This window comes from Abramis brama (assembly GCF_963993115.1).
Source record: "Abramis brama genome assembly, chromosome: 1".
Lineage (NCBI taxonomy): Eukaryota > Metazoa > Chordata > Actinopteri > Cypriniformes > Leuciscidae > Abramis > Abramis brama.
Window position 1 is genome coordinate 28,583,130 of NC_139963.1, and position 27,905 is coordinate 28,611,034.

General features: G+C 38.4%; 2 protein-coding genes across 3 annotated transcripts; both read right to left on the reverse strand.

Moving 5' to 3' along the window:
• Window positions 1–3,128: 3,128 nt before the first annotated feature.
• rpl3 (ribosomal protein L3) lies at window positions 3,129–7,791 on the reverse strand. Its single transcript, XM_084123095.1, has 9 exons — window positions 7,666–7,791; window positions 6,197–6,389; window positions 5,784–5,952; window positions 5,295–5,430; window positions 4,870–5,056; window positions 4,480–4,640; window positions 4,293–4,394; window positions 3,990–4,205; window positions 3,129–3,245 (listed from the first exon to the last, which is right to left on the reverse strand). The coding sequence occupies exons 1-9, from the start codon at window positions 7,666–7,668 to the stop codon at window positions 3,201–3,203; spliced, it is 1,212 nt and encodes a 403-aa protein (XP_083979221.1). The 5' UTR covers window positions 7,669–7,791; the 3' UTR covers window positions 3,129–3,200.
• A 3,146-nt stretch (window positions 7,792–10,937) lies between these two features.
• On the reverse strand, window positions 10,938–27,099 carry slc25a39 (solute carrier family 25 member 39). 2 transcript variants are annotated; one of them, XM_084123254.1, is made up of 12 exons: window positions 26,977–27,099; window positions 24,209–24,318; window positions 22,912–22,971; window positions 21,755–21,805; window positions 20,140–20,249; window positions 19,985–20,052; window positions 19,233–19,357; window positions 13,828–14,001; window positions 13,641–13,750; window positions 12,833–12,914; window positions 12,395–12,478; window positions 10,938–11,868 (listed from the first exon to the last, which is right to left on the reverse strand). In XM_084123254.1, exons 2-12 carry the CDS (start codon window positions 24,303–24,305, stop codon window positions 11,750–11,752), a joined length of 1,080 nt encoding a protein of 359 aa, XP_083979380.1. In that variant the 5' UTR covers window positions 24,306–24,318; window positions 26,977–27,099; the 3' UTR covers window positions 10,938–11,749. The 2 variants fall into 2 exon arrangements, with proteins under 2 accessions (XP_083979380.1, XP_083979381.1); XM_084123255.1 differs by lacking the exon at window positions 21,755–21,805.
• Window positions 27,100–27,905: the final 806 nt, after the last annotated feature.

Genomic DNA, 27,905 nt, shown 5'->3' on the forward strand with positions numbered 1-27,905 from the left:
GATGGCGCTGCTGTGAATAAGGTCTATTTGAAGGATCTTTGGAAGGCTTTGTATCTTTTGCGTCACCCACAATCCTTTGCACACATTCCAATTCACAAACTAGATTTGGCGGGAAACGAGTCGGCACTGAACTCCTGCATTAAAAGAAAGTCAGATAATATAAAAATTTTTATTACCAAGTATTTTTCCCAAATTGATTTTTAATAGTATTTTTGTGCCGTGACCGCGTGGGTGGAAACCTTCATGTAGCCAGCAGACTTACTAGACCATCTCATTCTAGTGTTCATTGCTGAGGACACAACCTAGCTAGAATGCCATTCAGTCTTCCATTTGAAAAGCACCCTTTGAGCCAATCACCGCTGCAAATGCCATGTGATCAGGCTAGCATGCTAATTAGCCAAACCTTGACCCCTTGGTTTTTCCCAGTGAAATCCACACTGTAAAAAATTTCTAACCTCCCCAACTAAAAATTTCCTAGTGACTGGTCACATCTAAATTTTTCAATTGGCCCAAGTGAAATTCTGTAAATTTAATTCTATAATTTACAGAATTGCACTTGGGCCAATTGAAAAATGTAGATGTGACCAGTCACTAGGAAATTTTTAGTTGGGGAGGTTAGTATTACAGTGCAGGTCGATTCTAGGATTCATGCGTCTAATAATCAAAACCGTCTTTCATCTCCCCTATCTCTCTCTGATGCTTGCTTGAAGTGGCCAGTTAAAGTATTAGTAAGCCTTTCTCTTTGAAAAAGCACAAAAAAAGACAAGCTGCGACAGAAAAGTGATGACAACACTCCAAGGTCTAAGCTCATCACAAAACGACGGAGCCATCCTTTATAAATCCTTATGAATATTGCCGTAAGGGTTGTGGGTGAGGGGCGAAGCAATTCTTGCCAAGAGTGCAGAAAATCTACCATGTGAGGAAAGAGAAAGGCCTAAATACTGTGTGAAGAGCTTCCAGGGTTCTTATTACGCTGTAAAATGATGGGGGAAGCAGTTTTGCAACGAGTCAGTGAGGACAAAGAGTCTTAATTAGGTGAGCTCCCTTTGGACTCTGTCATAAACAAAAGCCTCAATCCTAACTTGACACCCCCCGATGCACAGAGGGATGCTTGGTTCTCAAGGACAAAACCTACAGGCCTTGCGTAACTAAACTATTGTTGCTTGAGATCACTACAGCAAAATTTACACACATGGAAAACAGGCAGAGGTGCAATGAAAGTCCTCAGCAGCTCTCGTCCAACTGTGATGTAATGGTGGGATTGGCTGGGAGGCCAGAGGGAGTGGGGAAAGCCAGCTGTTTCTTTGCTGTGGACATCTGGGCATGATTGCTGTGGGGAGTTGTTGGACAGATGAATGTTTGTTCAGGAAGGTAGAATTCCTGACACAGCCCTCATCAGTGCTATCATCTCTCATTACAATGCTGCCGTCAGTCTGTGAGCCAATTAGCTCTTCATTAAAGTGATTTTGCAGAATATTATACACCTGCTTTGAGATGTAAGCTTGTCAAATATGGAAGACTGTAAAAAGTTGCACTTAGAACAAGTATTTTGTCAAAGGCTCAAGCTAAGATTCAGCGTAGACTTTTCCAACCTCGTTCTGAATCAGCTTTTGTCCTCCAGGAGCCATGTGAATGTACAACACTAATTAAGGTATATAAAGCATTCATTATTGACCAAGCACCTGAAGGCCAGGATTTTCGCTGAGTCGGGGGGTTCTACAAGGGTGCCATTGATCCACTTTCTGCTCTGCAGCATTGGTTTCGTGGAGCAACCTTTCACAGAGGTCATTCACAGAAAACAAAGTTAGACCACTTTTCTTGGCAAAAGCCACTTTGGTTGAGTCCATAGATCTAAAATTATGGCAACTTTTAATTTTATTATTTGGTTTCAGTTTTAATGGACACAACATTACATTTCAATTCTGTCTGAGCATTTGGAGAAGACTTAAAGTCAGCATGAAAAGGACGTTGTGCTAGTCTTTTCTTCCCTTTTGTGACTTATATCTAAGTGAAACAGCTGATCAAACTAGAAGTGTCAAGCACCAGTGTTTATCAATGAATGGGCCCTCAAAATAACTTATTTAACAAGACAGAAGCATTAGGCCAAAAAATAAAATAAAAAATAGTTTCCCCTTAAAGGTTTAGTTCACCCAAAAATGAAAATTCGTTCATCATTTACTCACCCCCATGTCGTTCTAAACCCATAAGACTATCATTCATCTTCAGGACACAAATGAAGATCTTTTTGATGAAATCTGAGCACTTTCTGTCCAGCTACACAACTGACACTTCAAAAAGTACTGAGAAATACTTTAATAAAGAGATTGTAAAAGTAATCCATATTGAGCAGTTTAGCTCACATTTTCTGAAGAGATGCGATCCCTTGATATGATTAACAGATTTATTTTAGGCTTTTAATCACAAACATTAATTGTGGTAAACGAAAGGCCAAACATGCTCACTTGACGTGCAAGAACCAATCAGGTTCATTCTCGTGTTATACAGCACGTTTGAGCTTCTGTAAGAACAATGAGGTTCATTCTCACTATCGCATGTCAAGAATGAATAATATTTGAGCTTCCGTTTATGGTTGCTGATCAAAGTTTATACATGAATAAAAGCCTAATTTAATTATGGTTATCATAAAACAAATAAGTCTCTTCAGAAAATTGACTGAGATCATAGAACTAATCCATATGAATTTTTTGAAGCATCAAAGTGTCAGTTGTGCAGGCGGAAAGCCTTCTACAAAACGACCTTCATTTGTGTTCTGAAGATGAAACGGTCTCACAGGTTTGTAATGAGAACTTTAATTTTTGGGTGAATCATCCCTTTAAAGAACCAGTAACACTACAATCTTCAGCTACATCAATTTAAGGCTTCTCATTTTAAGTTTAACTTCTAGTCCTGTAAAAGTAATGAAAAATTTAACATACTTTAGGTATTGCCAATTTAAAATGTTTCATTGGGCTGAGGAATGTTTAAAAAATTAAAACTTAATCAGCATATTAAAATATTAAAAGCGTCACACATTCAATTGTGAAGAGCCCTGTTAGAACAATCAGCTCAGTGTAAAATTTGAACTATATAGAGGGACTATAAATTAATATTAAAAACAAAGACAGACATCTTTTTGTTCATTTTTATTAAACTCTGCAGTACTGCATGACAACACCAGACAGAGCAGAGGACGAGCACATTTATGCCATCTCCTCCTTGGCGAGACGGTCTTTCTTGAGGGGTCCCTGTTGAGAAGAGGAAAAAAAAAATTGTTACCAGCTAAATCAAATTTGAGACTAATTACTGCATGTTTTAAAAGTACAACTGGAGTCATGTCATCAGAGAGTGAACAGGGAGAAAGCACAAAGGAGGCACTACTCCCCTGCCTCACCGAGTTTTAATTTTGCACTGGAATGGAACCCAAATCTCAGACTGATTGGCTGAAACAGGTTACGAACAGTGCACTGATGTGCCTAGGATCATGAGTCAGCAGATTCATTACATTCTTCAGCTAAGGTTGTCACTTCAGGTCAGTTGCAGGCAACCAAGTATGCGCAATGTCATTGAATTTTGATCTCTATGGGATAGAGGTCTAAATGCTACCAATTAAAGCTTCTTTAAAGGATCCAGCTAAGCTGCGCATCAACCACAGAGCGGCGATGAGAGTCAGGTCAGTCTCACCATGCACTGACAAACCCTGTAGACCAGGGATGGGCAACTTCGGTCCTGGAGGGCCACTGTCCTACAGTTTAGCTTCAACCCTAATCAAAAACACCTGAACAAGCTAATCAAGGTCCTCAGGATTACTAGAAAATTACAGGCAGGTGATTTTTTTCAGGGCTGGAGCTAAACTCTGTAGGACAGTGGCCCTCCAGGACCGAAGTTGCCCATCCCTGCTGTAGACCCAGGCCTAATTCTGACCAACATCTTTAGACCGCAGTCTGAGAGGGTGCAGCGAGAAACCAGAGTCAAAGTTGTCACACACTCACCATGAAGTTTTTCTTCTCCTCGATGGTCTGGAAACGTCCATGACCGAACTTGGAGGTGGTGTCGATGAATTTGAGTTCGATCTTCTCCTGAGCACGGCGGCTGGTCTGGACCAGAAGAGATTTGCGCAGGGTCAAAACCCTCTTCTTGGTTCCGATCACACAGCCTTTCAGCATGAGGAAGTCGTTGGTCACCTCACCATAGTGCACAAATCCACCCTAGGGAAACACAAGAGTTAGTTTAAAAAGCAACTACATAGTCTGAAGTAACCAAAAACCACATCAGATAGACATCTAGACACTCACGAGGGGGTTGATGCTCTTGTTGGACAGATCATAATCAGTAGAGGCGTTGCTCTTAACTACTTTTCCATCCTTGGTGTGAAAGCCCACACCAATCTTGTAGATCTAATATAAAATAAAAATTACGTAAGAGAAGACACGCACAAAAGCGATGCCGAAGGAACACTTGAGTCTATTTCTGAGGCCTCACCTTCTTGTTGATCTCAGTTCGGTGGTGGTAGCCTTTCTGACCAGCACGAGCAACAGAGAAAGCCACACGGGCAGGATGCCAGGCTCCAATACAGGCCACCTTACGCAGTCCACGATGGGTCTTGCGGGGCAGCTTCTTTGTGTGCCAACGGCTCGTCACACCTACAGTAACACATCTTTGATCAGAAAAGGCCTCTTTGAAGCTCATTTGCTTATAATATGGCAAGTGTGCTGTCAGAAGGAAGGCAGCATGGGAGTTTCCTCATGCGTTTCGGGCGCCATGCCTGACGCGATTAATCCATGTCTTTCATCATTATGTGCACAATGCTTGTCAAGTCAACATTAAAATCATGGGAACGGACAGATGTTGAACAAAAAGCTATCCACCTACCCTTGCATCCATGACCCTTGGTAACCCCGATAACATCAATCATCTCATCCTGAGAAAAGACATTAGAGATGGGAACAGACTGCTCGAGCTTCTCTCTGGCCCAGTCAACTTTATCAGCGATAGAGCCACCATTCAGTTGAACCTCCATCAAGTGGGACTTCTTCTGTCTGTGGGGCAGCAGGCGCATCTACAGACAAATGTTTGGTAAATCTTCATGACAAAACATCCAATTATAAGAAAAGTAATCATACAACCAAGACTTTAATCCAGGTTTTAAAATTTATACAGTTCTGTGTACGCCCCAGCTTGACAATGCTCAATTTCACTGTAAAGCAAGTAACTACATTTTATAAGATTGAATTGAACATAACTTCAGTGGGGGTGGGGAAAGAGATTTCATAGGACCCCCCAAGTTAAAAACACACCTGTGTGTGGGCAATGATGCGAATGATCTGGCAGTACTTCTTCATGGAGGCGAAGTCTTTCTCCAGCTGCTTCTTGCCCTCCTCATCTTGCCACCGCTTGCAGTACTTGGTGAAGGCCTTCTTCTTGGACTTGTACCTGACCGTGGTAGATGAGGGCAGGGGAAAAGCAGAAAGAAAGGTTGGCACAGCCCCTTCATAGCCTAGTGGGCCAGTGGAAGGAGACTGGGCATAGCTGCTTTGCCCTTCCTCATGGTAAAGGGGAGGCGTCGACAGCAATGGGTAATTTCGGCTCATGGCACGGTTTCTAAGGAGCCCTTTCCACCGGCCAGAGGAGCCCGGAGCTCATCAGGGCACAAGGCACCTGAGCGGAGCTGCACCACACCGACACATTAGAATGGCTCAGGAAAACGTGACGGTTTAATCTGGCCAATATCTATTAGCTCCAGACTAAACATGCAAGCAATCATACTTTTCAAAACCAAGCCTTACCAGTTCTTATAGAAGCGACGCTTGCACTCGTCACTGATGTGCTCAGCAAAGATGGTCTTGAAAGAGCGCAGGCCACGCGGGGTCATGACGTATCCAACAACACCCACTACAACCATGGGAGGGGTCTCCACAATGGTCACTGCCTCAACCACCTCCTTTTTGTTGACCTCTAAGAACAAGGACAAGCTAGTTAGCTGCAAACAATTAGACTTCAGATATTAAACACCAAGCTATACTTAATGCAGGTTTAAGACTTTATTATGCAACTGCTCTCAGTACTCGACATTCAGCAAGGGATTAGAAGCCCAAATATGTCCGCCCGTCGAGGATTTCATCACTGGCAGGCACACTACAGGCAAAGTAGAGCACTTTTCTACATGCAACAAAATCTGAACACTTAAAATGTAACTCACTTGAGCCAGGTCTGTCAACCTCACGGACGATGTGGGTCATACCAGCCTTGTAGCCAAGGAAAGCAGTCAGGTGAACAGGCTTGCTGGGATCATCTTTAGGGAAACTCTTCACCTTACCACGATGGCGTTTACACCTCTTGCGTGGCAGGAAGCCCAGAGATCCATGGCGTGGGGCCGAAAATTTACGGTGAGACTAAAAAAAATAAAATAAAAAAAGTTATTCAGCATCATATTCATAAGTTTTGAATGTGAAAACTCCCAGTGTTCTGACATCATCTGTAAAATCCCACAACTGGTGTAATTATGCTGGATACAAACTTAAAACTTCATTCATAAAGAGCAATTTCTAATTTCATAAAGAGGCCCGGCTCAAACAGAATGCATTTTCCCCATTCCACTGCACTACTCTTGCATAATCTTGGGCATGATGAGATGCGAAAATTAAAAAGTTTTAAATTTAGTCTTTAAATTTATCATTACATTGTTGAAAGTATAAGAAACAAATGGAAAAACTACTAAACTATTTCATTCATGTTATGCCATGTCCCCTTGTAGTGGACACCAAGACTCAGTTGGTTAAAATAAGTTTGATGATTTTTTTTTAAAAACCAAACTTTGTATAAAGAGGATTATGTTGCTGTTATGAAAGATAACAATAAATTGATAAACCATTTTACTTCATGCAATATGTGGTTAAAATGTCCATAAATGGGTATTCCCATACAATGCATCTAATTTACTTGTGTTCTTGGGGCAAAATGTAACGGAAATAGTAATGAGCAACATTTTCATACCTAATATTTCATAGGAATATTGATATTTCTTTCCACATTCACTTGTCTCCCAGAATGCCTAAAGAACATGCTGCAAGTCATGCTTCTACAGTGGACGTGAAAATGAATGCCCCGTTTTGTAACAATCATATTGATTAAACATAATATTTTACTGAATTGTTGATTCATGACAAACAATTTTAGAAAATTCATTAAATAAAATCCACTACAGAGGACAATAGTCTATTTCTGGGTCCCAAGAGCATAAACTGCAGCGTAAATTACTGACTGCACCTTTAACTTGCGGCTGTAAAATTTACTTGGTCACCTCAAGAGACAGGCAAGGCCCTACAGAGAACCGCGTAAAGATAAACCATAATGAGAACAATGAAACTCAGAAAAGGCCAATTTAACAATCAGAAAGGATTATAATGTTTAACTAATGCCTTCGTGTTTCTAAAAACAGTCAAATCGTTTGTGTTAAAGCTCAAAGCAGAGAAGAATGCGGCCATTTTCCCCTACGGTCAATCACACACACCATGTGCAAAAAACTCAGCCGCAGAGATTAATTACAATCTATAAACACAGCAAAACAGTCGTTTGCCTTTTATGTGTAATATTTTGAACATGATGAGTCTAAAATAAGCAGGATGCCTTTGATTCAGGTTGGATTGTGAAAAAGAATCAAGCACTCACCATTTTGTCTCCGGTCCGATTGAAAGAGACCGTCTGAGAGGCGGTGCTTCTTTTTAAAGCAAAACGGGCGTTCGACGCGTGTGCGTCACCGAATACGCGTGTGCGTCACGGCATACGCGTCTCGTACGTGACGATCCTCAGTGGCGTCGCCATCTATTGGTGAGCAATACATTGTGCTCAATGTAGGTGAAGTCCATACGATGTGAAATTTTCACATTTATTCCTTCTGTGCCAAGATTAATGTCAAACACAAATAAGAAAAGCTATAATATGCAACCAATCATCTTACTTAATGTTTCTTTTCTTTGCACAATTTTTAGACGGAAAATCTAGGTTGCTGTAGGGCTGAGCGAACATGGGTAGAACTCTTTACTGCCTTAGTACTAGTAGGCTTCTTCAGAAATCCCTTTAAAGATGTAAGCTACATGTGAATTAAACGTGGCACAATGGCCTTCTTCATCACAGTATGCTAATGCCTGTTTAGTGCAATGGCTTCATCAATATGCTGGTTGAGGACTGTTGGGACACTCATTGAGTCGATCACACCTCAATGACACATCTGTACCATTTGCTTCACAGGACACATGTGCTTTCTACTATACTATTAAATATCTACTACTGTGTTCTAATGTATAACTATGTCTTGTTTGGTCTCATCTGACAGCTTATAAACTGAACTGAAAGGTGGTGAACTTAATAGAGAGTATCTAATGTACAATCTAGGTCCTACTGCTTAACCCTTGCGTTATGTTACGGGTCAATTTGACCCGTTCAGATTTTCTAGTTGTTAGAAATACTGTTTTTCTTGATATTTTGTGACTTTTTCTCATTTATCATCATGAACATGCATGCAAAGTTTTAACATGCTGATGTGTTTTGACATATACAAACAAAATTACTATTACGTTTGTGATGTTCGCGGGTCAATTTGACCCTCATAGTTTAACGCTCTAATGCAACTGTACCGACCCAAAATAATACAATTTCTTGGTTATATTTTATTATTTAGTTTTTTTTTACTACCTTATGAAGCTAAAAATGAGCTTTTTTCACAGTTATTTCAATACAGAAAAATATTTTGTCAGTCACAGATGGTAAAAATGAGCTATCATTTATTTTTTCAAGCTGAAATAATATTAAACCTTTGTTGTTGTTTTTCTTGATATGTTGTGGCTTTTTCTCATTTATCATCATGAACATGCATGCAAAGTTTCAACATGTTGATGTGTTATGACATACAAAAAAAAAGTAGGCTACTATTACGTTTGTGATGTTCGCGGGTCAATTTGACAGCTATTCAAAAGCAATAGTAGAGACAAAAAATAAAAACATTTATTTTATGTATGTCAGGGCACTTCAACTCCAGTTCTAAAGTGCAAGTGTATCTAAAAGTGCTCTAACCCTAACCAAACACACTTGAAAAAGCTAAATCACGGTGTTCAGAATTAATTGCAAATTACAGACGAAAATCTTTGTCAGACACAGAGAGTAAAATAAGCTCTCATTTCTATATTCAATATATCTGAAATACCAAGCTTTTAACCAAACCTTCAAAGGCAGCTTCGCAGAGCCAAAAAAAAGTTTTTTTTCTTCTATTTGATGTATGTTTTTGTTATGTTTTGTTTCTCACTCCCTTGTGAGTGAATAATGAGCTTTCCCACACTTTTGCTCAGTGTGGCATGAGACTTTGACATAGACAGCAGGAAAAATGAGCTCCCAAAGATTGACAGTAAAAGAAGTAATTTCACAGGTTTTTGAGTGTGATACTGATACAGATGAAGATGTTTCAGAGTTAGAGGATGTTTCAGAGATTGAGGAAAATGTTGTTGAAGATACAGAAAAAGAATGAAACTAGGGAACTAGGTCTTAGGAAACTAGGGAAAGTTAACTTAGGAAAAGTAAACATTATTTTCCTTATACAGCGAAATGTAATCTTTCAGTTATGATGTTCTAAGCATAAAATGTAAAAAAATAAAATAAATAAAAAAATTTATTTTAACATTTTGCCAAAACAAAACAGTTTAAAAAAATTATTAAAAAACATTTTCATAAATCAAATTTTCAGATATAATTTTTTTGTAATGTTTGACAAATGTTGATATTAAAAGTTTACAGTTTGTACCTGAATCTTTGTTGTTTTTCATAGTGTGATTTTTGAGGAATTGTATTGAATCCAATTAGGGTCAATTTGACCCGCTCCATAAAAGGATGCACACAGAAATCGAACAGTGCACGAGGGTTAAACATGCATTGAGGAGAATACGTTAATGTTCTTCTCCCCCTCTTGATCACCAATCAGTTGCCATATCTTTTAGTTTCCTGTCAGTTGCCTTTAGTGTTGGTATTCCACTCATGTTTAACAATGCTTTGCTCAGGGTATAAGAAGGAAAGAGAACTGTTGATCGGGGAGAAAGGCTTTAACCCTGCCATTCCCGCACACCACCTCCTGCACAGCAGTGGGTCTTTTGTTACAAGTTGTTCTATACAGGATGTTGTTCCATTCTAATGTCTGTATTTAAATATGTTACGTAATAAATAACTTTGCCTGCTTTAAAGATTCCTTTTACACTGATAATGTTGAAAGCTTAAGAAATCAAAACTTTTGTTAGCATTCAGGTTAAATCCTAAATGTTCCTATCAGTTCTAATAAAGACTTCTACTTTTAAAGAATAACAGCTTTAATGGTGTCAGATGAATTATATTGGAGTGAGATGAATCTATAAACAAATCACACAAATGCAATCATATAAAATCATACCAAGTTTACCGTAGTTCCCATCAAAATTAAAATTAGATCATTTATTTATTTGCCCTCACATTGGTCCAACCCTGTATGTCTGTCTAGAGTGGAATAAAGATGATGTTTAGCAGAGTGTCCAAACTATTTTTTTATTGTTATTTTGGCCATACAGTAGAAGTGGATGGGGACCGGTGACAGCTGTGGTCACCATTCACTCTCATTGTACAGAAAACAGTCATTTAAACATTCTGCTGCTGGGTAACTCTTGATGTGTTACTTGCAAAAAATGAAAGCCGTATCACGGCATGGAACGACATGAGGTTGAGGAAACGATGACAGAATTTTTATTTTTGAGTGAACAATCATTCTGCTCACATCCCACAAGGGCCATCACAGACATATTCAATTATTTTTTAGATACTTTCTCTCACATTCACTCAGAAATGCAATCTATAACACATTTATGTAGTATGCTTCAGTAAATGCACAGAAATGATGCACGTAAAGTCGGCTAAAAACCTATAAGATGAAGTGGTTTTTAAATGTCTTTTATTAGATCAAATGTGAGAACTGTCTAATCATTTCAAGTCAGCAGTATGTTTACAAAAGTAGATATTGTTTGTATCGGAACTAAATGCAGGTGTAGTACATAGGACAAGAGCAAAGATCCATCCACCACACTAGGACATCCCTTGCAAAAAAATTATAAAATAATACTAATAAAAAAAAAACAGTGCCCATACAAATGACTAGTCTTGTAAATAAGAATAATTAAAATTGAAAAAAAAAAAAAAAAAAAAAAAAAAATCACATAAAAACATTTTTTAATATTTGTTTTCCCCTGCTGAAAAAGACAGTAAAGCTCAGTACTGACTATTTTATCCATTCGTTCTGAGGTTTCCTCAACATGAACAGCAGAGGGCAGCACTGTCTCTTTAATAAAAGGGACTCAAGTTAAACACTGCAGATTTAACAACCTGGATGTTGCACCCAACCAGCAGCCATTTCAATAAGTGGGGCATTAGTGGGGAGGTAGTGTTTCTGCCAGCATGCTTTCGTATTGTTCCCTAAGGCATCACAGGGTTTGGGGAGGATTGTGCATGAACTGAAGTCCCAAAGTATTAGTTAAAGTCTCACAGCTTATAATTCCTTGTGCCAGTCAGTAGGCACATCACCCAACAATTAGAGTTTCATAAAAAAAAATATAAAAAAAACAAAAAAAAAACCCCCAAACCTCATTACAAAGCTGGTATAAGTCATCAGTGTTTGCAGTAGCTGACAATGACTCCCTCTCAGCTTCGTCAGGGCTAGATCCTGGACAAACCACAGGTCCTCTCGCCCATCTCAAAGACCGCATCTCGCCTGATCCAGATTATGCTTCTGAAAGAAAGTCTTCCCAAACTCATAAGTGCTGATCATGACTGCACAGGCGGGAGCAACTTTGATCACTCTTGGAAGGAAACCTGAAAAAAAGCAAAGCTGATTATTGAATGTATACAACAATATCACTGTTTCAATAATAAAAAGTTAAAGCCATGGTGTGTAATTTCTAATCCAGTTCGGTCCTGAACCAAAACATTGTTTCAGCCAGAAATAGTAAAAAAAAAGAAAAAGAAAATTCCTTATCCTATTATGCTTTGTAACATTTTCAATGTTTTTTTTTAGTCTGTAGTGTTTGAGCATGGAAAAGGTCTGCAAAGTTACAAAGCACAAAGTGACTCCAAAGGGAGTTATTCTCTATATCAGTAAAATCTGATCCTGTTTTCGGAACGAACATGTCACAATATTCCTCATTTAAATAATTTAAATAAGGCTGGCCTGGTTGAATTGCGTTAATAGCGTGTTGAAACTTGCCGTTATGGTAAGGGCCGTGACATTTCCGAAACAAGCTTGAATCAGCTGACCAATCACAACACACTGGTCCAGCCAACCAATCAGAGCACATTGTGCTTTTAGGGAAGTGTGCAGACTGTATAAATTAGAGCTTACCTGCAAACAAACCTCTGTATCCCATGTCAATCCAGATACTCCTCATCATGTTCCATGTAGAGGCCGGTTTCTTCATAGAGATTGCTGAGAAAGGTCAAAATGTCATGAAATTGATACCTGATAAAATGTAACTAAAATGAGCACTGAATTGTTTTTAAAAGTGTCCTATGTCTCATCTATGAGATCATGTCACTCAACCTTCAGGTTGAATTACAACACTCTTTCTAACATATTAAAGGGAAACTTCCAACTTATCGGGACGTTAGTCCCCATGTTGCAAGGTTGGCTTTCCGCATGGGAACGCTGGGGGGAGCGGGGAAAGTCACCATTTTCACCAGATATTTATTTAACCATCCAAATGATTTCTAAATGGTTTTATTAAGTTGAAATAGTTGCCAAGTTCCCCTTTAACAGGTGAAAATACAGAAGCTGCTATACCTCCGACAGCATCCATTTCCCCTAACTGGATTTGCCTGCGCGTTTTCACCACATCAAACGGCAGGGTCAGAACTGCAGCAATCTGTGTCAAAAAGAAAATTGATATTCTGATGAGACCAGTTCTGCATGATAAAATGATTTCATGGTTTTCAGAAAAATATTCAAAGCAGCACAACTGTTTTCAACATTGATTGTTTCTTGAGCAGCAAATCATCATATTAGAATGATTTCTGAAGGATCATGTGACTGAAGACTGGAGTAATGATGCTGAAAATTCAGCTTTGCTATTAAAGTAATAAATTACATTTATTTTCTATTTTATTTTCCCCAAATAAATGCAGCCTTGGTGAGCAGAAGAGAAATTTAATTATAGGGTTATATTCACAATTATACAACTCTATTATCACTGCAAATCCAATTCCATTATAAAGGACTTCAACTATGTAGTGTTTTAAGCATGTAGTAAGATAATACACAAAATATCACTTGACCATTAGTTAAGTGCAAAAATTTCAATGCAAAAGATCAGTTTCACACGTGTCCTATATTCATCTGGGACAGAAGTCAACCCAGCATTTGTTCTCACGTAAAAAGCCTTTATTGTTAATCAGTCAGGCCAGATAAGATATCACACTCTGTTCACATTGTTTCATCTTTTTTCTCACTGTAGTCTTATGTAATCATTCATAAACTCATCCATATTAATTTACAGCTATTGAGTTCCTTCTTTTAATGCGTCATTTAAAATAAAGTAAAAGTCATCAATTATATCTGGCTTTTGAGAGTGAGGTGATACTGGGATACTCACAGCTCCTGAGACGGCCCCGGCTGTAAAACTGATGGTGAAGGAGGTCTGTGGTGCACTGTACCGCTCACACAGCTGTGCCTTCACTAGCTCATAGTTAAACCAGTACAGAGCTAATGGGGGGGAAAAAAACAGTCAAGCACTGCATCTGTGGAACATCCCGTTGCCAGAGAATGTACAGGTCACTGACCTGAAAAGGGCACGTCCCGTAGGACAGTGGGACCCCAGCCTCTCCAGAGAGATAACCAGCCATCCTGAGCCACAGCCGAGCGGATACACACCATCAGCTCGCTGTATGGGAGTCTGCGGGACTGCATCTTAGTCCGAACCAACTCCAGAGGACTGATCACAGACACTGCTCCCACTGAGCAGCACAGAGAGGAGACATCAATAATGTGACAGCAGTCACGATCAAACAGAACACTCAAAAAAAGTACAAAACTGGGGATGCATCAACATTTTGCAGGGGTTTTTTTTGTCTAAAATACAACATTTAAAACAATCATTTAAAAAACTAAATGTGAATTTACAACATTATAATGCACAATTTGAGATTTACTAAAGATTACATTTAATACTGTATATACTTCTGTTCAAAGGTTTGTGATCAGTAATTATAAGAAATGAATAGGCAAGGCAAGGCCAGGCAAGTTTATTTATATTGCACATTTCATACACAATGGCAATTCAAAGTGCTTTACATAGAAGAAATTAAAATAATAAAAAGAAATAAGAATAATTAAAACAGTTTAGAAAATAAAATACAGTACAGCGGCACAGTGCTCATTCAGTAAATGCACAGCTAAACAGATGTTTTGAGTCTGGATTTGAAAGTGACTACTGTAGGAGCACGTCTGATCTCCTCTGGAAGCTGGTTCCAGCTGCGGCTGGCATAATAGCTAAAAGCAGACTCGCCATGTTTAGAGTGAACCCTTGGCATTTCTAGCTGATATGATCCTAGTGATCTGAGTGATCTGTTGGGTTTATATTCAGTGAGCATATCTGCAATATATTGAAGTCCTAGGCCACTGAATGATTTATATACCAGTAATAATACTTTAAAATCAATCCTAAATCTAACTGGGAGCCAGTGTAAAGACCTGAGGACTGGTGTGATGTGTTCATATTTTCTGGCGGCAGCGTTCTGTATGAGCTGCAACTGTCTTATGGTCTTTTTGGGAAGGCCAGTGAGGAGTTTATTACAATAATCCACCCTGCTGGTGATGAAAGCATGCACAAGTTTCACAAGTCTTGTCTGGAAACAAAGCATCTAATTCTTGCAATATTTTTCAGATGATAGTATGCTGATTTAGTTATTGCTTTAACATGACTACTGAAACTAAGGTCTGACTCTAGTGTCACACCCAGATTCCTGACTTGATTTTTAGTTGTTTGACCCTAGGGGTCATGTGAAGGTATGCGTTCACCTTGAGAACTTCATCTTTGTTTCCAAACGCAATGACTTCAGTTTTGTCTTTGTTTAACTGAAGAAAGTTTTGGCACATCCAACTGTTGACTTCATCGATGAATTGGCACAGGGAGTCAATGGGGCTGTAATCGTTAGGCGATAGGGCTAAGTAGATCTGTGTGTCGTCTGCATAGCTGTGGTAAGCAATTTGGTTCTTTCTCATTATTTGGCTCATTGGGAGCATATACAGGTTGAACAGGAGTGGCGCAAGAATTGAGCCTTGAGGGACTCCGCATGTCATGGACGTCCACTCAGACTTATGGTCTCCTATACTCACATAATAACCTCTCCCATCTAAGTATGACCTGAACCATTTTAGGACTATCCCAGAAAGCCCCACCCAGTTTTCCAGCCTGTCAAGAAGTATGTTATGATCGACAGTGTCAAATGCAGCACTGAGGTCGATACTTTTATAATAATACTTTTATTTGATTAAAATGATCAAAAGTGATAGTAAAGACATGTTTCAAAAGATTCCATTTCAAATAAACGCTATTCTTTTGAACTTTCTAATCGTCAAAAAAAAAAAAAAAAAAAAAATTATATATATATATCTCTCTCTCACTGGTTTTAAGCAACACAACTGTTTTATACATTAACAAATATATGAAATGTTTCTTGAACTTAAATCAGCATTTAAGAATCATTTCTGAAGGATCATGTGACACTGAAGACTGGAGTAATGATGCTGAAAACTCAGCTTTGTCACCACAGGTATAAATTATATTTTAAAATATAATGAAATAGAAAACATTTATTTTAAAAAGTAATATTTCAGAATATTACTGTTTTTCTGTATTTCTGATCAAATAAATGCAGCCTTAATAAATGTGAGCATAAGAAACTCTCTCAAAAACATCTTACAACCCCATACCTCTGAATGGTAGTATTTATACACAGTACCAGTCAAAAGTTTGAACACATTCTCCTTCAGTTTTTTTTCTTTATTTTTATTATTTTCAACATTGTACTTTAATACTGAAGACATCCAAACTATGAAAGAACATGTATGGAATTATGTAGCAAAAAAAATAAAATAAATGAATCATGGCGATGAAACACTGTAGACTGAACACGTAATACACATGTGCATGATGTCATCGTCTTCAGAGATTAGCATTTTTGTTGTTTACACGGAGACCGTTTTCAAAAATGTGCACTTTGAAACCCCTTTTCAAAAGTTTGCATTTTCAGGCACCCAAAACGCCGTTGTAGTGTAAACAAACAGCCAAAACGCATAAAAAGTTCAGATTTTAGTTGAAAATGGTGTCGTGTACATTACTTTAAGAAATGAAGGTCAGTCAATCCGAAAAATCTCAAGAACTTTGAATGTATCCCCAAGTGCAGTTGCCAAAACCATCAAATGCTATGATGAAACTGGCTCTCATGAGGACCGTCCCAGGAAAGACCAAGAGCTAACTTTGCTGCAGAGGATAAGTTTATTAGAATTACTAGGGTTGGGCGATGTCCCCTAAATTGGCAGTTGACAATGTTTACAGTAAAACACTTTTTATTTTACTATATCTCTTTACATAAATATTTTTTTCTATTTAAAAACTATAATTTCGTTATTTTACTAAGCCAACTAATTACTCATCTGGGCTTTCCAATAGGTTGCACAGTCGGGCTGCAGCAGAGAAGCTGTGTACAGCTTTGCAAGAATCGCCGAGAAATTCCGTGATGGGCCCACAGAAGAATTCTGTGAAATGAACACTGCCCCTTAAGTTAAGGAAAAGGTCGTGGGTGGGCTTACATTTCCATGACACGCGGGACAACAACGGGACGGTTGGGTTTAGGAAAAGAAGAACGGGACGGTTGGGTTTAGTAAGAGAACAACGGGACGGTTGGGTTTAGGAAACTTGACACGCGGGACACGATCCCCGGTCTCCTAGGTGAAAGTCCTGTATTGTTTGACCCATCCACCACCCCAACCAACCGGATTTTCTGCCTTTCATACTACTCGCTACCGTAGTCGCTCTTAATGCTACGGATTCGTGTTGACCATCACGTAAAAAAAAAAAAAAAAAACAGATAAACGTGTCCGTGTACACAAATCAATAGATTAAATTACGTGACAATTTCACGAACTGCCGTGAGACTGGGCTGATCTGACAGGGTGGGGGGTGTGGCATCACGATGGCGGCTCTCCATCGTGATGTCGGTCAGCCATCACAATGGACGATGATATCGTTCATTGGCACAACCCTAAGAATTACCAGCCTCAGAAACTGCCGATTTACAGCACCTCAGATTACAGCCCATGTAAATGCTTCTCGGAGATCAAGTGGCAGGCATATTTCAACATCCACTGTTCAGAGGAGACTGCGTGAGTCAGGCCTTCATGGTCGAACTGCGGCAAAGAAACCATTACTTCGGAAGAACAACAAGCAGAAGAGACTAGCTTGGGCCAAAAAACACAATGAATGGACATTAGAGAACCACCATGTCTTTGTTAGACGTATAGAGGGTGAACTGACAGTTCCTGAATGTGTGGTTCCCACAGGGAAGCATGGAGGAGGAGGAGGAGGTGTGATGGTGTGGGGGTGCTTTCCTGGTGACACTTTTGGTGACTTATTTAAAATTGAGACCACACTTAACCAGCAAGGCTACCACAGCATTTTGCAGCGATCACTTGAAGCAAATATCCATCCCTTCTTAAATGTCCGCGCCAGCGAGCGTGTTGAGCCGTTTAGTGAAACTGACGCAAATAACAGTTTAAATAAATAAAATAATGATTTAAACTATGTTTTACTTCTGATATAAACATTTAGATTAAATATGCCATTCAAATTAATGGAGTTCAACACTTAAACATGAAATCATTACTGAGAAGTTACAACTTTTATATATTCAAATCAATAGAAATATTTGTTGTGGATGCGATGTTTTTGAAAACTTTTCCTCTGGCATGCTGTGTTTTAATGTTTTAACTACAGAGATAATTGCTTATGATAATAGCAGATTGTCTGAGAAAATAGTTTCGTGCAAATAATGCACAAAGCCTATCTATTTCCATTAAAAATATAAATCAATTAAAAATTCAATTTGGCCAGTATAAAAGATTGAGAAAAACTTTATCTGAAATGTATTTTACACTATTTGATCTATGTATACAAAAACAAGGCAAGGATAGGCTACTAAATGATTTTTATTAATGTAATGAGACGGCACATCCGTATTTCATAGTCTCCTAATGTCTTGTACCGTTAAACGTTATCATGTGGATGAATAATCATATGCAAATGATATGCAGATGAGGATCTGCATAGTAAAACTAGACGTTGTAAGCTCTGTATATGGTTATTTCGGGGTGGAGACACATGTGCGCACAATCTTCCGCTGACTGGGATTTATAAAGTGAATTCTGCACAGGTTCTGCCGTACGAACGATTTTATAAGTCTGAATATTTTTTGGCGCACGCCACATTTTTAGTAAGGATCCTATGCACAGTTTTATAAATGAGACCCCTGGCCTCCACAAATCACCCGATCTAAATCCAATTGAGATGGTTTGGGATGAGTTGGAAAGCAACCAACAAGTACTCAACACCTGTGGGAACTCCTTCAAGATTGTTGGAAAACCATTGTGGGTGACTACCTCATTAATCTGATGAGAGAATGCCATGAGTGTGCCAAGCTGTCATCAAAGCTAAATGTAGGTACGTTAGACAATCTAAAATATACAACATATTCTGGCTGGCTTAACACTTTTTTTTTTTTACTACACAATTCCAAACGTGTTCTTTCACAGTTTGGATGTCTTCAGTATTAAATGTGCAATGTTAAAAATAATAAAAATAAAGAAAAAAGGAGAAGGTGTGTCAAAACTTTTGACTGGTACTGTGTATATATATATATATATATATATATATATATATATATATATATATATATATATATATATGGCAGCAAATCTAAAGGTAAAAGCAGGGAAATGATAATGCATAAGTAAATATCCAATAGTGACAGATACATTAAATATGCCAATAACTGATTTATTATGCAGGTTTTCAACTTTGTTTAGGGATGCACATTATATCATTTTAAGATCTTCATAATACACATTCCAAAACTGCAGTCTTGTAAAAGATGCTTGTATGAGACAGGAAGGACGAGTAAATACTCACATCTCGCTAACCCTCCTGCTATAAGGGGAATATGGTCCCCTTGATAGCCCATGCCGTAACGCAGGAAGTCTCGCAGCTGGTCATAGCAGGTGAAGTAGATGACTGTGGCAGGAACCGCCATCACCCTTCAAACAAACACACCAATGAGCATTCACAGAAAACAGCTTGTGCACGAATTACAAATGTGTGTCATTTTCAAGGATTCAGAGTTGTTTTTATTTGGTTTGTCAGGCTATCCGCTCAAGTCAACTGACCCCAAAAAAGATTATTTACAGTCAACTTGATTCATACGTTTAATAATTAACATGTTATTTATAAATTTACAAAGTTAAATACGCTTGCACAGCATTTCAGTTATTCAGTAAACAGCATGACCACTGTAGTCGGATTCACAACTAATGACTAAGTTATCTGAGAGTTATCTGTCTGAATCCTAAAGAATCCTTCACTCAATGATCTTTGAATCTGTCAAAGCAGTTACAGAATTAAAATCTTAATTTTTCTTCTTAAATCTTAACTTAACTTAATTACAAAACTACAAGTCATTACATTTAGCAACAGCTGAATCAAAGTCTTTCGAATGAGCTGCAGTTACAGCACACACTTTAAAAATAGAGGCACACTAAAACAGGACTAGACTAGATCTGATAGCACCGGTTACAGTTCTGCCTATAAAACTGATGAAGTACAATTAAAGTATGCAAGTCAAGCAGTTTATATGTAACTGTACACTGACATGATGCTGGACTTACAGTGTGGGGGGAAGTCCGCTCCACAAAGACCTGATCCCCTCATTACGTGTGATCTTAACAAATGCATCCTGAAAAACAAAAAGTAAATTAATCATGAACGTGTCATTACAAAAAACTTGAAATCACAATTTGTAAATGTGCGAATAAATTCTTACCACGGTCCCACTGAAATGGGTGGGGGTTTTGTACCAGCTGGAGCAGCTTGACATATTCTGACACACATAGACGTGGTCCATCAACCCATTACAATAGAGGAAACATTTCCCTAAAAAGCCAGAAAATATAGTAGCGTAAACCTTATTTGTAATACTTCTGCAAATACATTGCCAATGGCCACAAGCACCCAAGTACTCAGGAGTATACCTCTCTTTGTATATCTAAAGTTTTTGTCTCTATTTTATTACTTATGAATGGGAGAAAGGGCAACATGCAATATGTCCCGCCTTCTAAAATAAAAGACCCAATCGCTGATTGATAAAGTCATCGCGTCACTGCAGCTGCCGTTAGAAGCTTCGGTTGCTTTAGAAACCGCTATTGTTCTGAGACTCGCTCTTAAGACTGCGCATTCGCATTTAGCCTGAAAAAATATTATTTTTTTTAATGCTATTTGAGCATAAGAAACAACATTTATGGGACAGTTCATGTCAGATTTTGTTTGCTGATTTGAAATATGTTATTTAATTGTGAGTTCAGCAAGCAGTTCTTGAGAGTTCAGGATTCCCCCATTCAAGTAGATAGGACTTGGTCTTGGATGCCCGAAATAGATGCCTAGAGGTGTTGCAAATATGGCCGCCAAGTGAACAGAACTTTCCTTGAAAGGGACTGTGATAGACATCAAAAAAACATTTTTGTGAACTTTTCAACTACAAAACACCTCATTTTTAATCTTGCAATTGGCTATTTTAGCACTTTGAGTAGAAACTGAGTATGATTGGTTAAAGTTGGGACAGCAACTGTACACTGACACTGTACATGTATGAGTTGAAGTCGACATTCAATGAATATTCACCCAATCTATTTTGTAAATGAATGTTATTGATCTGATTGTGAATGACTCCTCATTCATGCATGCCATTATTTTTAATCCAAATGCCTGCCACAATACAGTTAATAACAACAAAAAGAAAAAAGAAAAAATTAATTGTCTATGCAGTGTGTAACCTCAATGACTGTCTACAAATATTGTTGTATTTGTAGACATATAACAGCCATGTGACACTTGAGTTTTCCAAGCAAGACTTTTCTGATAATAACTGAAAAATTATCTGCATTCAGTTCAAAGGATTTGGTGATTAGGACTGTCCGAGGTCTTAGATAAGAGGCTCTATAAATATTAGTGACCATGGCATTGACCATGCCGCGACAGTTTAACCAATTCCAGCCTTGGCACAAACAACCCTACTATTTTTGGACATTACGCAAGACAGGTTCAAGGTAGATCTGCTTTGCATGGCTTTTAATGTGTCCTCATGAGTTCAGTAAATGGTCCACTGCTATAAACACACTGAATAAACATTTATATTCAAGCAGAGTAGACCTCCGAAATATTTTCTGAATGCATTTTTCAACTTCTTGGGGTGTTTTGTGCACACGTGTCATTGCATTTACCCCTTTAGAGAAGAGTTATACAAGCCAAAATGTTGTTAGCACTATGTGATTTAGATGTTTTGCAGAATGTGTTTGTAATTCAAGTGGTAGTTAGTGAAGCAAGCTGCTGGTCTTTGGGAGAGGACCATGATCACAGATGCGAGTTCATCTTCACATACTCACATTTTGAAGGGCGGATGACCCCAGCCCAGGGCCTTGAATCTGCTGCTAGTGCTTCGAGAGAGAGAGAGAAAGATAGCTCATAGTGCATATAGCAAATGCAAAACAGCATGAGGTCTGTGTTATCAAAGGCTTACAGCAGGTTTTTAGATACAAACTAATGTTCAAAAGTTTGGGGTCAGTTTGGCTTCGGCAAGGATGCATTAAATTTGCCAAAAGTGACAGTTAAGTCATTTATAATGCTACAAAAGATTTCCATTTGAAATTTAAAATTTAAATACTATTTCATAATGTTAGTGTTTTTACTGTATTTTTAATCAAATAAAAGCAGACTTGGTGAGCAAAAGAGACTTCTTATAAATGATTTATCCCACTTTTTTTTAATTATTATTATTCATGTGCCTTGGTAACCAAAACAAGTTCCTCTCCCTCTTGCAGTGACATCTCTTGTCTTCTCTGATGACGTCTTTAATGGCGTGAGGGCGGGATCAACCTGTCACTCACATGACATCACAGCAGTCCCACCCACACTTTTCTAGTTCGAGAAGCCGTTTCACTTGGATACACGTCACAATAGGGAAGAAAAGATTATCGCTACTTCCGTTTTATGCCAACTTTAAAGACCCCAATCTTTTTAACGTTAGTGTAGCTTCATTTTCACTGTTAATAAAGCTCAAGTAGTTCTAATTATTTTATTTCAGCTTATTAGGCAGCGGGTAAGCCATTTGTAGCTATCAAAACATTAGCTCTAATTGTACCCTGACCAACCCAACATGACGCCGACTCAACCAATGGTGAGAGTTTGGGGCAGGACTGAGTTTAGCAAACAATGGAAGACATGGCGTGTTTGAAAAACCTGTTTGGAATCAGTGATTTTTACAATGCTAGTGGCACAGAAAATATTCACTTAGCTTTAAGAGAAAAAAAAACATTCAGAGTACAGCAGCAAATGATAATTCCTCAGATGAGACCAGCTTTTGGATCTATTCTAACTTGAAGCATTTGAAGGGAAATTTGAAGCACTGGTTGTAGAAACACTGGAACTGATATTGAACTGGTGTGACTTGTATAATGTCAAGAGAAAATGCATGAAGTTTACTGTTCAATCATCTGACATTCTGTCTGTGATCAAGAATTGAAGAGCTGCTTGAGATCTGTACCTTGATAGAGGGGAGTTTGCTGGGTTTGAAGTCTGATCTTCACTACATCCAGTGGTGTGACTAGGGGAGGGAGAAAAAGAAAGAGAAAAATTAAGGTTTAGCCTTGTATAAAAGTTAGGATTTTGATTCTACATATAAAGCACAACACTAGCACAGGCACAAAACTTGAAATGTCTAATTAAACTGTAAACCCTTCAACCCAGTTACTTTAGAAAAACATAATTATATCCCAACATACACTACCCTTCAAAAGTTTGGGGTCAGTAAGGTTTTGTTTGTGTTTTTGAGAGAAGGCTCTTATGCTGACCAAGACTGCATTTATTTGATAAGAAAACAGTGAAATATTAATGTTGGGAAATATTATTGCAATCGGTTTCCTGTTGAATACATTTTAAAGGGTAACTCTCGCCAAAATGCAACCTAAGGTCTTTTTGTTAATCTACCCGAGGCAAACTTTCGTTTAAAAGCATAATTATAATGGAAACGGCACTTTTAAGTTTGACCGTATTTTCGTTTTCAATTGCCTTTTGAATGGGAGTGCTTGGGGCACTACTATGATAGCATCAAAAATCGCTATTTTTAAAACACTAAGAAGGCTCGACACAACATGAAACTTTGCTCGAAGTATCACCAGAGGCTCTACACATGAACTCGAGCATTGAGAACAATAACTAGAGAACAGTTTACTAAAAAGAAAGATTTTAAACAACTCACTGTAGCTGTGTCCGCCGGCATTTTGTCAGTCAAACATAGTCGATCTCCACTAGATTAACAAAAAGACCCTAGGTTGCATTTTGGCGAGAGTTACCCTTTAAATGTAATTTATTCCTGTGATGCAAAGCTGAATTTTCAGCATCATTACTCCAGTCTTCAATGTCACATGATCCTTCAGAAATCATTCTAATATGCTGATTTGCTGCTTAAGAAACATTTTTTATTATTAATACCAACAGTTGCGCTGCTTTATATTTTTGTGGAAACTGATACATTTTGATACATAGAAAATTCAAAACTCAAGCATTCATTTGAAACAGATATTTTGTAACATTATAAATGTTACTTTAAATCAATTTAAAGGGTCCCTTGCTGAAAAATAAAAGTATTAATAATTTCTTGAATTTAATGCCCTATGCAATTTATTAATCCTAAAACATTTGTATTTGATAAAATGTTTACTCTTTTACTCTTGATAAAATGTTTTGTCCAGCTAAAACTGGACAAATGAAGGAAATGAAATAACAGTAAAAACAGAATTTTCTCTGAATAGAGAAATGATTGTGCCAATTCTTTTCCTCACCAAAAAAAGATGTTAGCACAGCCCCAGTGCCAGACGCCAGCATCTGCTGCACGGGCGTAATAGCAGCCAAAGGCCTGACTGCAGGCCCTTCCCCCATCCTGTCGGCCCACCTGAAAGACAGAACAGAGGGGATATGAATACATTCATCCAAGATGCTTAGATTATATTTATTTTTATGGTCCTGTTTTATAGCTCCTGTCATCAGGGAAACCTATTGGCCTTCTCAGTCCTCTGCAAGACAACGTAATATTATCTGCTCTTAAATAACAGCATTTATGCAAAAATAAACATGGATATTAAGAGAAAGTAACTCCTAGCGGCAGGCGTGATTATAATGGCCCTGCACAGCATATTGATATCTTATCTATTGAGAACACAGATGGGGTGGGTCACCCTCCCCGTACCCTATACTACTCCTGCGGAAGTCAGTAAACTACCTTATGAAAAACAAATCTAGCATGAGACTTTGACCGACACCAAACGTGCCGCCTGGATGCATTCAGCATGCAACATGTTCAGTGTCAACTGGGGTAGTTAGGAGAGTCAAGGGATAGTTCACCCAAAAATGAAAATTGTGTATTTTTTGAAGAAGACTGGAAACTAAACAGTTTTGGTTCCCATTGATTTCCATTGCTTTTTTGTTTTGTTTTGTTTTTGTCCATATGGAAGTCAATGGGAACCAAAACTGGTCTATTACGAACATTCTTCAAAATATCTTTTTATGTTCCACAGAAGAAAGTCATATGGGTTTGGAATGACATGAGGGTCAGCAAATGATGACAGAATCTATCCCTTTAAAATGAAAGAGAAATTGAGAGTACAACATCTAACAAGGCGTATGACTGGATATAATGGAATACAAGAGATGGGAAAAAACTTGTGGACTGGAGATTTTTAACTACATTAACTGGTGCTATCTCCTACAAAACTGGCAAAAGCTAGAACAAATGACAGCTTTAGGCTAGTAACACAGAAAGGAAAATCCATAAGATAAAGATCAACAGAGAGCAGATAATCAGCTGTGAGCACAAAGTTGACCTTCATGTTGGCCTGACACATTTATGAGGTACAGGAAGCTAATGATAATACTCCATAATGGGTTTCTGATCAGTGTAAACATGCTCATTTTATTTCATCTGTGTTATAAGACTGAAAAAAAGACAGAAAAGTGCAGTCCATCATCTCTAGAGCAACAAAAACAAAACCCAAACAGATATTATCCCACACCTTCACATCCCTTCACATATACAGGGGTTGGATAATGAGACTGAAACACTGGCCAATATAGTGTTGGAGGTTTCACGCCTACATGTTCGCGGCCTGGTAGCCAGTCTTCACTGATTTTACATATCATCAGTAAAAGCGGAGTGTGCAGGTTGAATTAGCAGAGCAATAGCACACGTTGTATATAAAATATTGCAATCCACACAACATAATGGGAGACATATCAGAGTTCAAAAGAGGACAAATTGTTGGTGCTTGTCTCGCTGGCTCGATCTGTGACCAGAACAGCAAGTCTCTGTGGTGTATGGAGAGCTATGGTATCCAGGGTAATGTCGGCATACCACCACATAGGACGAACCACATCCAACAGGAGTGACTGTCAAAGAAGCGGTCTTAAAGGGACAATGTGAAACATGTATTGTTCACTGATGAATCCACCTTCACAGTCTTTCCCACATCCATGTGGGTTACAGTGTGGAGAAGCCCCAAATAGGCTTAACACCCGGACTGTTACTGCCCACCTAATGGTACAAACATTGTACCCTGAAGGGGGTGCCGTGTATCAGCATGATAATGCACCAATATGAATAACAAGACTTGTGACTGAATGGTTTGATGGACATGAAAGTGAAGTTGAACATCTCCCATGGCCTGCATAGTCACCAGATCTAAATATTTTTGAGCCACTTTGTGGTATTTTGGAGGAGCGAGACAGAAAACGTTTTCCTCCACCTGAATCACATAGTGACCTGCACTGTTCTGGAAGAGGAATGGCTCCAAGTCCCTCTGGCCACTGTGCAGGACTGTATCTCTCATTCCCTAGACGAATTGATGCTGTATGTTGGCCACAAAAGGAGACCCTACACCATACTGACAAATTATTGTGGTTTCAGTTTCATGGTCCGACCCCAGTATATACAAACAAGATTGTTGAGACGTGGGGAAACACACCACTAGTTTTGCAAACAGTAACATATCTACTTTGAAAATAATGAATTCAGGCAATGCCTTTTGTCAGTCAAGTCACTTAATAGCCGTACTTTCTAATCTACATCAGAATATTTTACTAACATTTCAGTTATATTACATTAAGAGTAATATGCACTTTATGCATAACAAAATGTTATGGCTGTTATCCTTAAGTCTAAAAAAACACCACTGAACAGCCAAAATTCAAAAACAAAGAACAAAACGTGCTGTCAACTCAAAAACAAAACACTAGTAGGCGATGATGGGAAGTTGATCAAGTCTTGGGTAGCTAAAATATTGCCTGTCCAGAACAAAGCACAATATATTTTTTATAGTTGCTACAATTGGTTAAAAACAAAACCATTTCGGAACGAACATCCTCGATTACCAATACCTGTGCTCTACGGCTCTCTTCCACCATCAGCACAGTTTCATGAGCTGTACGCTGATCGCATTAAACGCAATGGCGCAAGATCATGGCACATTGTGTACAGAGCAGAGACCCTTTGAAGCTAATGCAGCAGAAAGGGTAGGTTAGTTAAGAAATAATAGTACGGCTCATGCAGATAACTCACCTTTTGTCTAAACCGGAGGGTTTTCGTGCATCTGTTCGGTTCGTGACATTCTGCAGCGAGTCTCTCCTCCGTCGTGCAGTCGGAGAGTGACTCTCAATGCGCACAACAGCGGCACGCAGAGCGGGTGACCATGAGAAACACACGACGGCGCCCCCTGGCGGCCCAGCTCATGCCAAATACACGTTTAGGGTTGTTTTTCTGGTAATGCAGCCCAGCTAAGTATGTCACGTTTTTCTTAAGTCGTCCTCTAGGGTCTAGGCAGTGAGAAATGGGATAAATGTAATGCACCTAATTATACTGCAGGATGTCTTCTATCAACTGAAATTATAAGACAGCATAACATAGAGGCATGATTTATGATTTTTTTTTTAAAGGATTTACATAAAAAGTTACATAATAGTTTCTTAATGACATAACATATATGAATTGTACCTTTTATTAGATTGAGGAAACAAATATTTTTTTTTAGATCTTCCAACCATCAAGGTTGCAGGGTAATATGAAATGCTGGTTGCACTTTATTTAACACTACTATATTTTAGTTTACAGTTTTCTTAGTTCTTTACCTAAGAAAGTACTGGTAAATACATGGGTTAAGGTTAGGTTTAGAGGTAGATTCAGGCTTAGTGCCTAGTTATTACTTATTAGTTATTGCAATTACTATAAGTAGTAGTATGTACATGGGGAACTGGGCTAAAATAAAGTGCTAACAAAATGCTTCCTCAGCAGTTTCCCCAAACATTAGAAAAGTCCCCAAATTGGGAGGCTGTGGTAAAAAATCCTTGATAGTTTTATATGCTGGCAATTCAAAAACAATTCTGAAATGTTTTCAGACCTAGAAAATTTGACAAGAAATTATTTTTACTTGCAGAAAATTGTCAAAGTTTAGAGCAGTAAAAATCTTTAAATTTCAGAGGTTTGTGTACATT

What these genes read in the sequence shown, in the direction of transcription:
- rpl3 (XM_084123095.1), bottom strand. An exon ending in CGTCGCTTCTATAAGAACTG is followed by an intron (nt 5,431 to 5,783) that starts GTAAGGCTTGGT and finishes TACCACGGTCAG; the next exon opens with GTACAAGTCCAAGAAGAAGG. An exon ending in GAACTGAGATCAACAAGAAG is followed by an intron (nt 4,395 to 4,479) that starts GTGAGGCCTCAG and finishes ATTTTATATTAG; the next exon opens with ATCTACAAGATTGGTGTGGG.
- slc25a39 (XM_084123254.1), bottom strand. Translation starts at nt 24,305, where the DNA reads ATGGGGGAAGGGCCTGCAGTCAGGCCTTTGGCTGCTATTACGCCCGTG. An exon ending in AGCAGGAGGGTTAGCGAGAT is followed by an intron (nt 14,002 to 19,232) that starts GTGAGTATTTAC and finishes TGTGCTGCTCAG; the next exon opens with TGGGAGCAGTGTCTGTGATC. An exon ending in ATACAGAGGTTTGTTTGCAG is followed by an intron (nt 11,869 to 12,394) that starts GTAAGCTCTAAT and finishes GCTTTTTTTCAG; the next exon opens with GTTTCCTTCCAAGAGTGATC.